The sequence below is a fragment of the Haliotis asinina genome, chromosome 15, assembly GCF_037392515.1.
Source record: "Haliotis asinina isolate JCU_RB_2024 chromosome 15, JCU_Hal_asi_v2, whole genome shotgun sequence".
Taxonomy (NCBI): Eukaryota; Metazoa; Mollusca; class Gastropoda; order Lepetellida; family Haliotidae; genus Haliotis; species Haliotis asinina.
The window spans coordinates 40,058,112-40,071,764 of record NC_090294.1 but is presented as its reverse complement, the minus strand read 5'-3'; the positions used below and the strand labels follow the sequence as shown (position 1 = coordinate 40,071,764).

The 13,653-nt window shown below is 41.5% G+C and overlaps 1 protein-coding gene across 1 annotated transcript in view; it reads right to left on the bottom strand.

Moving 5' to 3' along the window:
* Positions 1-5,214, bottom strand: part of LOC137265599 (carbohydrate sulfotransferase 15-like) — a 29,775-nt gene extending 24,561 nt beyond the window's left edge. The window contains exons 1-2 of the mRNA XM_067801027.1: positions 5,180-5,214; positions 925-1,434 (exon numbers count right to left, since the gene is read on the bottom strand). Of these exons, the coding sequence (XP_067657128.1) occupies positions 925-1,371 (447 nt within the window). The 5' untranslated portion in view covers positions 1,372-1,434; positions 5,180-5,214. The remainder of the gene's footprint in view (positions 1-924; positions 1,435-5,179) is intronic.
* Between the last annotated feature and the right edge of the window lie 8,439 nt (positions 5,215-13,653).

The window sequence follows — 13,653 nt, the reverse complement described above, 5'->3', positions numbered from 1 at the left end:
CGATCTTCGGCGTAACGAGCGAACTCACAATAAGAAGGTATCGGGATACAAATCTTGCATAGGCATAAATATATGTCATAAATATATCATGTCGTGCTCTATTGTGGCCTCACCGTACAGCTTGAATAAATGCTTAAAGTGAGATTGTCTAAACGTTTCGGATTTGATGCAAATACTGAAAAGTCTTGTCGACACAACTACTTTCAAAATCTAAATGCCTGGCATTTTGCTCGCATCCGCATTTTGTGTGGTTAGGGTGTCCCTCCACAGCTAAAGTTAAACATCACCTCTGGATTCTAGCCATAGATTATATTTTAAATTTATAATACAGAAAAATATAAGTGGGAATTACAGCGCCCAAGCAACCTCAGCTGGTTCTAAGAGAAGACAAAATGGTTTCGGGTTTAGGGATTTAGTCGACTGTGAGTGAGTGAGTGAGTGAGTGAGTGAGTGAGTGAGTGAGTAAGTAAGCGAGTGAGTGAGTGAGAAACTGAGTCTGTGAGTGGGTTGGGTTTTACGTCGCTTTTCCAGCAATATCACGTGACACTAGTAATGGTCAGTACCAGAAATGGGTTTACCACATTGTACTCATGTACGGGCTTTGTCATTGTGATCGAACGCTTCAACCAGTGGGTTACCCAACCGTCACCCGGATACAAAGGTACAGAAATGACCATGTATAAGCATAGAGGAACTATATATATGTTGCTTTACGTCTTATCCAGAGAACACTGTAAACAAGACAACAAAATTCAACACTTTTTACAACTCATCGTTTCGTGACGGCCTGTTTCCCCTTCTCTTATTATACGTGCTACCGTGTGTCCTTCCAGGATCGACGATCATGATATCAGTCACAGGTTTGATCGGTGTAAACTCCATTATCTATATCTAAAGTGCGGTGTTATATTAAAATACGCTTACCATGCTGAGTATATCCGACGTATGATTCCCAGGTTCACAGTTCAACGGAGCCCGGCCCCAAAAACCGACCCCCGACGAAGTGGGACCGACAGGGTTAATGTCACTGCTATTTTTCTTCCACCGGAGTTCGAGTACACCTTTTTGGGAGTATCCCATTATTGAGTCTAATCGTATATGGTCACCGTTTTTATTAACAAATCCCACAATTTGCATCGAACTTTCGTCTGTTCCATTTCCATTGCGAGCAGACTGCACGCCCCCGAGTTGATAATGTCTCACAAAATGGCCGTTGTTGATCCTGTATGACGTCACATAGGCCAGGATGAAGACAGAGATTATGCTTGCAGCAAGACACACTGCGTAGATGCATCGTGCGTCTCTCTTGGGGACTGCTGAGGGGTGCTTGTGGCAGGGTCGTTCCGTAATATTTTGCCACCCTAGAACCATGGTCAGCTGACGAAAACAACCGCCGGCACAGCGTACACAACATCCGAACAATCGTCTAGCACCCTGGAACAACAAAACAACATCGATGTATAATTTTAATTGTTCTGAACAATTCTCTAGCATCCTGGAACAACAAAACAGCAATTATTCAGAAAGTTTACGTTATTCCGAATAAGAGGCTGGACCCTTATTCTTCTGAATTCTTAACTTAAATCGTAGCCAATGTGGTAAGAATGGACATAAGAAGTTCGAGAACTGATAGCCTGGTACTCCGTAACGACATTCATATGTGTATTCTTAATTGTTAAGAAAATAGTGTGGAACAATAAAACATTCATTTGTGTACTTATAATTATTCCGAACAATTGTCTAGTGTCCTGGAACAACAAAACAACATTTATTCATAACTTCCAGTTATTCTGCAATATTCGCCTGGCACTCTGTAACAACACAAGCTGTATGAGTGTATCTTTGTATTTTTAATTGTTCTAAACAATCGTCTAAAGCCATGCAGAAGCAAAACAACATTCTATTCATTTCTTCTTCAACTCCCGGGGTAGAATAGGCCTTCAGGAACCCATGCTTGCCATAAAAGGCGACTATGCTTGTCGTAAGAGACGACTAACGGGATCGGGTGGTCAGACTCGCTGACTTGGTTGACACATGCCATCGGTTCGCAACTGCGTAGATGCTTATGTTGTTGATCACTGGATTGTCTGGTCTAGACTCGATTATTTACAGACCGCCGCCACGATGTAGCTGGAATATTGCTGAGTGCGGCGAAAAACTAAACTCACACTTCTTCAACTAAAAATATTACCAAGGAAAATGTGAGAAAGCTGATAGTAATTAACCTCAGTTCCCGAACACGTAATAGCAAGGCTATGTTCGGTATGCAGGGGATTGTGTATTTCAAGACAACACGTGCCCTCCCTATTTTAAGGAACCAAAACAAATAGGTTTTATTCCTGATTTGTTTTTTGTCCCTTCAGTCAAAAAACACGTTGTAAAGAAACACTACAAAAAGCATAAACTTTTATGTACGCGTCAAAAAGAATGGTTGATTGAAAGAAGCAAAAACAGAAACAACAAAATCTACTGTGTTTATAGAGTACTTGCAAATAGCGTTGATATTTTAACACTTCGGGTGCAGAAAACATAGGCAAAACTGATGTAACTTATCCAAAGAAAACATGATTACTGGATAACAAAGAACCCAGTTAACGTGCGCGCAACATGAAGAAAAAACTAGATCAACTTTGAAAAGAGTTTTTGGGTGATTGATTAATGTCCAACTCAACATCAATAATCCTTCTGCCGATCGTGACGAACTTCGAGGTGAAAGATGTGTTTGAAAAATATGCTCCTTGGGCGGGAAGAAAAATATTTTGAAGTCACGCTTACCAAATTCAGTGCAAAAAAAATCGAAAATACACTGGGTATCACCTTTTCGAGATGAGCGTAGCGCGTTAAAGACTTTAACTCAACACGCATTCTGGCAACACCATCGTTTTGATATAATGGAATGACAAATTTATATTTTGTATCTGACATTTTGTAACTGCACGCACGTCATTCAACGGAAGAATGTCATCACATAAGTCAGTTCACGGGATGTGTAATAGTTTGAAAAGTAATGACTGATCCGAAAAGTCTTCAATTCGAGCCGTTAATGTAGGTAGGTATTTAGGTTTTGACACCTAAATGCAGAAAATAGTTTATACGGACCTCCTATAATTCGGAAAGATATTTTGCCACACACGAAACTGTACTACGGACACCAAACAGTCTTAGCATTCATCTGTTAATCCGTTACAGAACTAAGATCGTCAGTAAGCTTACTTTTTAAGGTTCACTGAAAACGAAAGGGCGAAGGGCGAATACACATTTGTTTGGCTACAACCTGCTGCTGGCAATGTTACAAATAAACAGCCTGTCAAGAAATATGGCTCTGCTTCATGGTAATAACTCATTTCCCGGATATTTGTCAAACGGCTACATTAAATATGACATTAACTAGATGAGAACATTCCCGTGTTTTCATGTGGCCTGACAGTGATTTTCACTGATTAGGTTAGTGGCAGTGAATGGCCAGGAAGCCAGGATTCTCACAAGAGAAATAGTGTGATCGCTGATACTCAGTTGATAACGTAGGTAGTGTGCTAGCTGATAATGTAGGTAGTGTGCTAGCTGATAATGTAGGTACTGTGACAGCTGATGTTGGGTACTGTGCTAGTTCGTATTGTGGATATTGTGCTAGCTGATAATGCGTGTACCGTGCTAGCTGGTAATGCGGGTACCGTGCTAGCAGATAATGTGGGTACCGTGCTAGCCGATAATGTGGGTACTGTGCTAGCTGATAATGTGGGTACTGTCCTAGCTGATGCGGGGTACTGTGCTAGCTGATAATGTGGGTACTGTGCTAACTGATAATGTAGGTACTGTCCTAGCTGATGCGAGGTACTGGGCTAGCTGATAATGTAAATTCTGTGCTAGTTCGTATTGTGGATACTGTGCTAATTGATTATGTGGGTACTGTGCTAGATGAAAATGTGACTACTGTGCTAGCTGATGATACAAGTCCTATGCTAGCTGAGGTGTACCTGAAAGATATATATATATATATAACATTTTAAAATAACTGGATACCAAATTTAATCCCTAAACCTGAACCTATTTTCCATTTCAGAGCTACTAAACTCAAACCCATGAAAGGTGTATATGTACAATTAAGACATGTTAATTATAATAATAATTATACTTCTTTGACTTCATGACCACCTCCTTGGGTTTCAAGGTGAAACCTGTTGTTCTCGACGATTTCACTTGATTTCATTATACCTTATGGTTATAACTATATATATATAACCAGTCAACTAACTCGCTTTTTGGTATGACATTGATTGCATTAGCTCCCTCAATACGTCACAAATCACGGTTACTGAAAAACCTAGGTTAAAGTTCGAATGAGTTTGTCATAAAAATGTATTCTATGGCCAGAAGCTTCCTTTATGTTTCGGAATGTCCAGAGCCTCTGGTTATGTGTTTAACCTAAATTTCCCAGCTTCTTGTTTACCATGCTGGAACTATAATCAATGAGTGATATCACTCCTACGCGGGCCGTTCTTCAGGACAGATCTGTTGGTCGTGGGCCATAACTGATGCCATGTTCGTGAAGCGAAACATTCGTACTTGCCAGAATATTACGCCGAGCGGAACCACCATTACGAACATTTGAACATGAACCGTGTCAAATTTTGTATTCACCTAACAATGACAATTTACTTGTCGGTAAAAATTACCCAAATTTATATATATATCATTCTACATTGTTTTCTGTCTACTGAAAAAAACCTGAAAAACTAAATGACATCTTACAAACATTTTTGGATGACGGGAACTTAATTATTCCGCAAAATTGGAAGGGCCGTTTAAATAGAAAATTCTGCATCTTTGTGAGATTATATAGAGTATATCAACAAAGATCATAACATATTAATCATTTTCGTAAAAAATGCAAATGAAATACAAAAGTTCCGACATAAAACATGAAAATTGGAACAGGATTTGAAGACTCCATAACTTTCTTTATACCTTAGTAAGGACAATATAGCCACTGTTCAATGATTTGCAATAAGAAAATACAAAAATGTAGGTCACCTGTACCCACCACAAAACAACATCTAATGCAATACATCCCCGAGATGCTAATCTTCATCGTCGGAACCCAACACCAACCTTCCAGCTGCACCACCATAAATCATACTCAAAAACCATCTTACAATGGATGTTGTAAAAATCCACCTACCACCACGACTGTTTCTTGTACCCAGCCAGCATAGGTCCAACGTTAACAAACACCGAAGTATGACTGGGAAATATTTCAGAATCTCAAAACCTGTCTCCGATTTCTCCCTCTTTTGAACCCCTGCACTTCATTGGATGCTTCTAATCGCTTTCCAAGAGATATCGCTACCGTTCAACCCCCCTGGGAGGGCGCGATGACACACGGTAGCACGGATAATCAGAAAAGGAGGAACAGGTCGCCAGGGAACGGTGGGTTGCAGAGAGTGTTGAATTTCGTTGACATATTTACAATGTTCTCTGGAGAAAACTTTGAACCAAAAAGATACAAGTGTTTGCCACTAGCCTGGCAATGTCCCCGGACGCTTATGATGAATGAAATATTTATAACATATTCATTTCTCTTTAGTTTTTGCTAACACACAAGATGCGTGAAATGACTGGTGTCAGGATAATCACCCAATGTAGGCGGTCAACATACCTGAGGACATTGCTTGCCACGCTGTATGGAATATCGCGGTAATATAAAACAAAGTGTTGTGGTCATATATTTTGTTTGCACAATCGCATAATGTAGAGTCACCAAAAGTAGGCTGTCACCAAATATGAAGACATCAAATAAGAGATCTCATGAGATCTCGTGTTCAAAGTGTCATAGTGGCCTTGAAAATAAGATCAGGGTCACCAAAACTAACTGGTGTCCGTGTAATCCCCCAATGTAGACTGTCACCAATTTTGAAGATGTTGGATACAATAGTTCATGTGATATCACGTACGTACAGACGCCGCGTTGCGGCTTGGGACAATAATTTCTCATGCGTCCATACACTGACATTGGTGTAGCTGTATATCCGGGATAAGTAAACTTATCTTCAGTACTTTTCGTTACACTCCACTACCGAGTCTAACAAAACCTTATGGGTTTACCTTAAGGTAACCTTTGAGACTGTCCAATCAGAACACAGCTTACCAAATCGCGAAAGTGCACATTCGCACCTACCTTTTGAACTTTTTATCTCGAAAAGGTTCGTATCCGAACGATTCCGAATGCTATTCAGCGTACGCTCGCTTCCGGGTGATGCACACGGTGTACGTACAGCCATGACAACGGTGAGTAAACAGTCGCTGAAAATGGTGTTTTTGGCAATATTCAAGGATGTTATCTTATGGCTATTAGCTAATGGTAACCATGCCAACAGAAACCCCAAAGCCCATATACTGCAGGTCAAATAACTGTGTTATATGTGGATTTTTGTTTGTGGAGACATCTGTGCCTGTGACCTGAGTATTTTGAAAGTCCCTCCGATCCCTAAATAGTAGCCGTTGTCTGATTGATTAAATCTATTTAACCGTCTCGCGTTTGATTGGACGGTCATTGGTTGCTCAAAGGTTACCTGACGCGACCTTCTACTAGGTTTTGTTAGACTCAGTGGTGGAGTGTAACGAAATACACTAGTACTGAGGCTAAGTTAACTTAGACTGGGGTAGATTAGGCCTTCAGGAACCCATGCTTGCCATAAAAGGTGACTCTGTTTGTCGTAAGATGCGACTAACGGAATCGGGTGATCAGGCTCGCTGACTTGGTTGACACATGCCATCTGTTTCCAGTTTCGCAGATCAATGCTCATGCTGTTGATCACTGGATTGTCTGTTCCAGACTCGATTATTTACAGACCGCCGCCATATAGCTGGAATAGCGTAAAACCAAACTCATTCACTTATATCTGGGCGGTGGGCAACCCAGTGGTTAAAGCGTCAAGCCAAAGGCCCCAGATACACTTCGGTATAGTTGCGTCACCTCAACATAGAGCCAAACTCGTTATATAGACGGTTCCCATTCAAAGTGGACACGACAGGATTACAAAAATCGCCTGATGAACGTGTTGTAACTGATATTCTGACGAGAGTATTGGGAGTTTGGAAGGCGAGGTTTTCGGATTAAAGGGGTTAGCTTGTAACAAGAATAAGAATAAAGAAAACAATTATTCCTTGCTTCACAATACGTAAAGTGTTGACCGCTAAGGCATCATAAAGTCACGTCTTTAAACGGGCACTTTGATTTCCATCGTACGCGCGTATGGGCGCATTCCCGCGCTGTACGCAGCACATCTCTTGTACGGGTTACGGGCAGACAAGTCGTGAACGACACAGTTGTTCGTTTTGTGGAGTCGCGTCCTTCATTGCCCTTAAACCTTTATGATTGTGGGTTGAGCTATTATAATCAAACGTCGAATGTAAACTAATTGTTGCTATCGTCACCAAGTTGGAAAAAGTCGGTCATTCACGCCCTACTGTAAGTTTCAAAAATCCCTTACACCAGACATCAATATCCGAGTAGTTCTAATCACGGAAAATTCCTGAAACTCGCAGAAACCGAAAAAAGCGGTTCCAGTGTATTAATTTAACAAGGCGGGGCTGTTGGTAAATGAGGTTTTATGCTTCTCAAATTGTGTGTCTGTAACCAAACTTTTCGCAAGTAAGGCGAAATTTGATATACGAAGGGGTCCCACAGACGAAAGAAAACATTCTCGGCATGTTATCAAGGCTGAGCCAGTATGTACAGAGAAGGCTCTGAGAGTGAAGTTCTGACTGCTTTACGATAAGTGCCGAATGTTTGCGTTTGTACGGATCCAGCCGATGAAGTTGTAGGCGGGTAGTGGTTTGCGAACTTACATAAATCTCTCTGGATGATAAGGAAACCGTGAAGACGCTCAGCGGCACAAGATAAATATAAACATAAAGATAATTAGCTTTCTTGGCAGTTGAGGGGTATTTTTTCTTATTAAAAAAACCAAGATGATTTTGTAGACTTTACAAATATAGAGAAAGAGCCTTTTATCTCAACACATAGGCCTTTTTGAAGAGGTTTCGTAATTATCTGTTTCATTAAATATAAAGCATAATTAGACGAAACATGAAAATTGTTTAAACTCTGACAAATTGAAACACATGGAATATCGTGTAACGTGCGGCATTACACAACACACAATCAAACAAAACCATGCAATACCCAAAGTGTAAACGTACACTACCGTTTTGTATTTAGCGGATCGCTAACCAGTTCACCGCTCTTGAAATAACTGAAATAGTACTCAAGGTTCTAAACCCAAGCCTAACTGTATAGAGACAGTTCAGTTCTTATTCCTATTCCTACTGTCCGAAATTTCAGCAGCCATGTTTGATCATTCCTCTAACAATTACGGGAGCGAGGCTTTAATTTTCATGTATCCGTCCGCACCTAAGGCAAACTTTGCCTTTATCCTTCCGCGAGCTGAGAGGCGTCACGTGTTCATTTCCACTACTTGTGGTTACTTCCCCTGTTGCCAGTCAAATCCCAATTGGACCCATATTTTGACAGCTACCTCTACACCCACGGGACATGTTGCCAGACGGGCAGACCACCTATTTGCACCTATTTCATGCAGACCAACTATTTGCTCGGGGATTATTTTTTGTCATGTTCCACTTCGGGGCAACGGTATATACACAATGGAGACCATTTTCTTTCTCCGTGACCTCATAAATGTTTGTTTCATCACGTGGTAGAAGAAAAATGGAACAATCGCACGATGTATTCCATCTCGTGGAAGGAAACATAATCAGGTTTGAGAAAAGTGATGAAAAATCAGATTCATTCCTCACTTAACCAAACGCCGTGAAAGAGTGCGTGTGTAAGTAGGTGGGTCAGTCTGTCGCTGGGTGATGGGATGGTTAGAGAATTGGTGGGTGAGAGGATTGGTGAGTAAGTGGGTGGGTGGGTGGGTTTATAAATAGGTGGATGGGATGGTGAGTGAATCAGTGGGTGGGTAAGTGGGTTGATGACTTAGGTAGATGGGCTGGTGGGTGAGTGAATGAGAGATTGGGTGGGTGGACTGATGAATGAGTGTGTGAGTAAGTGGTTGGGTGAGGGGATGGGTGTTCAGGGACTGGGAGACAGACTACATTGCAGGGACCTTTAGGCAGTATGGAAAATAATGTGGTTCAGTAACTGGGAGACAGACTACATTGCAGGGAGGGCTAGGCAGTAGGGAAAATAATGTGATTCAGTAACTGGGAGACAGACTACATTGCAGGGAGGGCTAGGCAGTAGGGAAAATAATGTGGTTCAGTAACTGGGAGACAGACTACATTGCTTGGAGGGCTATGCATGAGGGAAAATAATGTGGTTCAGGGACTGGGAGACAGACTACATTGCAGGGAGGGCTAGGCAGTAGGGAAAATAATGTGGTTCAGTAACTGGGAGACAGACTACATTGCTTGGAGGGCTAGGCAGCATTGAAAATAGTGTGGTCAGGGATTGGGAGACAGACTTCAGCGCTACTTTGACTTACCATTTGAAATTCCACAATCACCGTCATACACGGAGAAACATATCCAGGTCATTTTGCAAGACAATTGGCATCCAGAACAATTCCTCGTCCAGAACATCACGGTCCGTGGAATTCCAGCCACCCAGAACATTTCTTCAAGACGTGTTTACAAGTATGTATATGAACAACTACACTGGGCAATGCACGGGGCCTCTAGACGCAACGTGGTCCTCTCACAAGCAAGGTTCAAGTTATTCCATATGTGTTTTCAAACCGTGACAACATTTACTTTAACTAGCTGGAACCAAAATCAAAATAATGCGCTTACAGTCTCTGCTTGAAGTTTCTCAGAGTGTATGTGGCTGGTCTCAGTTCCGACAAAAACCGTTAGATCAAGTGGCACAGAATGTTCCAATCCCGCATACTAGGGTGAGACTAGCTTCAGTATGAGGGCCATAATAGAAACTTAATGACGAGATTGCTCTATATGATACTCCGGTGCCAGACTAGGGGAACTGCGGTTAAATATTCTGGTGACATTATTTATAACTGACTGACGTTTCCAGAAAAATGAGCATGCCAAGCGAATTATTTACATTTTGGGGTAAAGCCTGAGGAGAAAAGACCGAATATTGAACCGAATGTTTCTGGAAGAAAATAGCATTTGTTCTTACAACATATGGTCATTCCTGTTAAAGTAAAGGTTTTATCTGTGTTAAACCTCGTACTGGTGTGACTGGTCAAAACTTCATCATTAATTAACACAGTGAACAGTCATTCCGAAAAGCATGGTGTCCCTTGCTGAAATATTACTAATACTCACTCACTCACTCACTCCTACAATGCGTTAGGAACAGAAAACTATAAGAGGAACGACATGATCACCGATATAAACAGATAACTGATAGAAACAACGATTCAGTAGTCCGGACACTTGTTAATCCGTTCGATTTCACTGAAAGAGGTTCGGATTTACAGAGATATATTGTTTCTTGGTACCGCTGACAGATATGTCTTTCAACTCCTTTTCTCAGACCCTCGGGACTCACACCTAAATTGTATACGTGTAATGTATCTGCTCCATCGGAGTGTAATAGACTTACAGTTCCAACATCCCCGACGGTACATGATGTAGGGATTACAACAAGACGCCACGTGATGCAATGAAAACCATCTGACGGCTGCTGAGACGGGGCTGGAGAAGGGATTATTAGCACGCTGTATGAAGAAACACTGGAATTTGTTCATGTACCCACGATCCGAGTTGTCACAAGTACAAAATGCTCGTTTTAAAATGCCCATTGTAAGAGAGGGACAGTGGTGTAGCTCAGTGGCTGAAGCGTTCGCTCGTCGCGGTAGACCCCGGTTCGATTCCCTATGTGGGTACAATGTGTGAAGCCCCTTTCTGGTGTAACCAACCCCGATGTTGCTGGAATGTTGCTAAAAGCGTAAAACTAAATTCCCTCACGCAATGAATGAGAGAGGAGTGAGTACTTACGTCGCCTTAAGCAATATTCCAGTGAGTCAGTGAGTGAGTTCGGTTTTACGTCGCTTTTAACTGTCACAATATTCCAGTAATATCTCAACGGGGGACATAAGGCATGAGTCTCACACACTGACCCGTGACCCGTGTGGGAAATCGAACCCGGGTCTTCGGCGTGACGAGGGAACGCTATAAACACTGGGCTGTCCAACATTGTTACAGTAATATAAAGGAGCGTGACAAAGAAAAGTGTGTGTGTGTGTGTGTGTGTGTGTGTGTTGGGGGTGGGGAGATAAGGGCAATAAGGTATTATTGGCTAACATAAATTAACTAAATTCAACTGAACTTTCTTGTCAGGGACATATTTGGTTCTCTGTGCCTTTTTGTCTTATATTGCAGACCGTAATATTTCCAACTATGTGACTATGTGACGGAGACCTGTAGATAACTGAGTAAATCAACAGATCAAAAGTATGAGCATCGATCTGCGCAATTGGGATACGATGACATGTGTCAACCAAGTCAGCGAGCCTGACCACCCGATCCCGTTAGTCGCCTATTACGACATGGGTTACTGAAAACCAGTTATCGCGGATCAGGTATCCCAAACAAATGACCATATCTTATCGCCAAAATCAATGTATCGAAGCGACATTCATAACGACACGTACCAAAAACAGTGAACAACCGTTTTTGATCGCCTTCCACAAACCTACTGTGCCACCTATATACAGCCAGATTCACGCCGTAGTGGTAACAACAACGAACACAAATACATGTCGTGTTACAGTGAGACATGTTCTATGGGGCCCTTGTCTGAATAGCATGTGTAAGAGAAAAAGGACAGGATGCGATAAACGAAATGACAAAGTCTCTTCCTTTACGACAACCGCAATCAGGACCTGTTTCCGGCCTGAAACACATTGTTTCCTGTAATGCTACATAAACAACACGTGATCGTATGGCGTGATTTTACTGGTAAGCACGGACTCTGGCAGAGAGAGTGAGTGAAGTGTAGTGTATTAGAACAGTATTTTGGACTTTAAACCAGAGTCTAAAGTGACTATAGACTATTTGCTAGTAATAACAGAACTGCTTAAAACAAAGTTAACATAGGTTTTCAGCATATACGTTTTAAACTCACTGAACATGATCGATTCTCCATTTCAGTCTGATTCTCTTCCGACAGTATGAACAAAGGAAAACCATCGAGCATCTTGAAATCAGATTGTCTGCTTTTCCTGCAGCCGTTTTAATGCCCTTTTACTGATTTTAACATTTCTGTGTAAACTGACGTTCAAAAGAACGTACACCACTGTAGTTTTGGGAATGATTCCTAAGAAACTGCCATTTTGGGAACGATATCCATGGGATTTTGGCAACACGAACACAATGTTTGTAACTTCAAGTTGTTTAGTGGCGTTGTTTTAAAAGATTAACAATAAGACATCAGCTGTGTACTTTCTTCTGAACCTCAGTTTAGTTTGTTACCTGTAATTTGTATGTAAATAGACCGGGTTATGTCTGATCGAGAAAGTCCCATTATCAGTTGTGTTGGCTAACTGTCATTACTCAGAGCATTTACCTTTATAAATCATCACCGCACGGGGTCAATGGTGAAGGTTAATCTACTCGGTGCTGATATTACACACAGTGGATTTGATGCTCATGATGTAGATCACTGGTGTGTCTCGTCCAGAGTTATTTACAGACCGCCCCCATAGAGCTGGAATATTGCTTAGTTCGCAAAACAAATCTTACAACACCTACGCGAAAAAGACAAAATGGTATACATACCATTGAGTGGAAGACAAGGATGACGTGTTTCATTTCACTGTTTGATACCATTCTTGTGATTAGAGATGTCGAGATGTAATATGACTGTACGTCACTGTAATATGATATAACACTTTAGTGAATGACAGCAGACACCTCTTGAATCTATTGCCATCCGACAACAACGCAATACTTCACTACCACTTGTCCGTATTCTGCCATATTACATGTTGTATTTCTTTTCCAATCACGTGACTATGTGGAACATGTGCAGAACATGACATTCAATAATTTATTCGTTTTATCAGTTATCCAATACATGAACAATAGACACACGATCCAATAGGGAACTCGTAGGCAAACATGACTAGCCGCGAGGACAGTATCAAAATTAATCAACATCAACACCAGACACACGACCAACAGATTAACTTCAGACACACGACTCTGTACATCAACATCAAACACACGACCCCATAGATCAACATCAGACACATGACCCAATACATCAACATCAGACACTCGACCCAATACATCACATGATCTAATACATGAACAATCGACACACGACCTAATAGGGAACTCGCAGGCAAACATGACTAGCCGCGAAGAATGTATCAAAATTAAGTATGCGTTTGAAAGCGTATTCAATTTCGCGGTCTGATGTTTTCGAGAGAGGCGGTGACCGCCCGGAAGTAAAAAATAACTATAGTTCATCGTAATCAGACACACGACCTTACACATCAACACCAGACACACGACCTTACACATCAACACCAGAAACACGACCTTATACATCAACACCAGACACACGACCTTATACATCAACATCAGACACACGACCTTATACATCAACACCAGAAACACGACCCTACACATCAACACCAGACACACGACCTTATACATCAA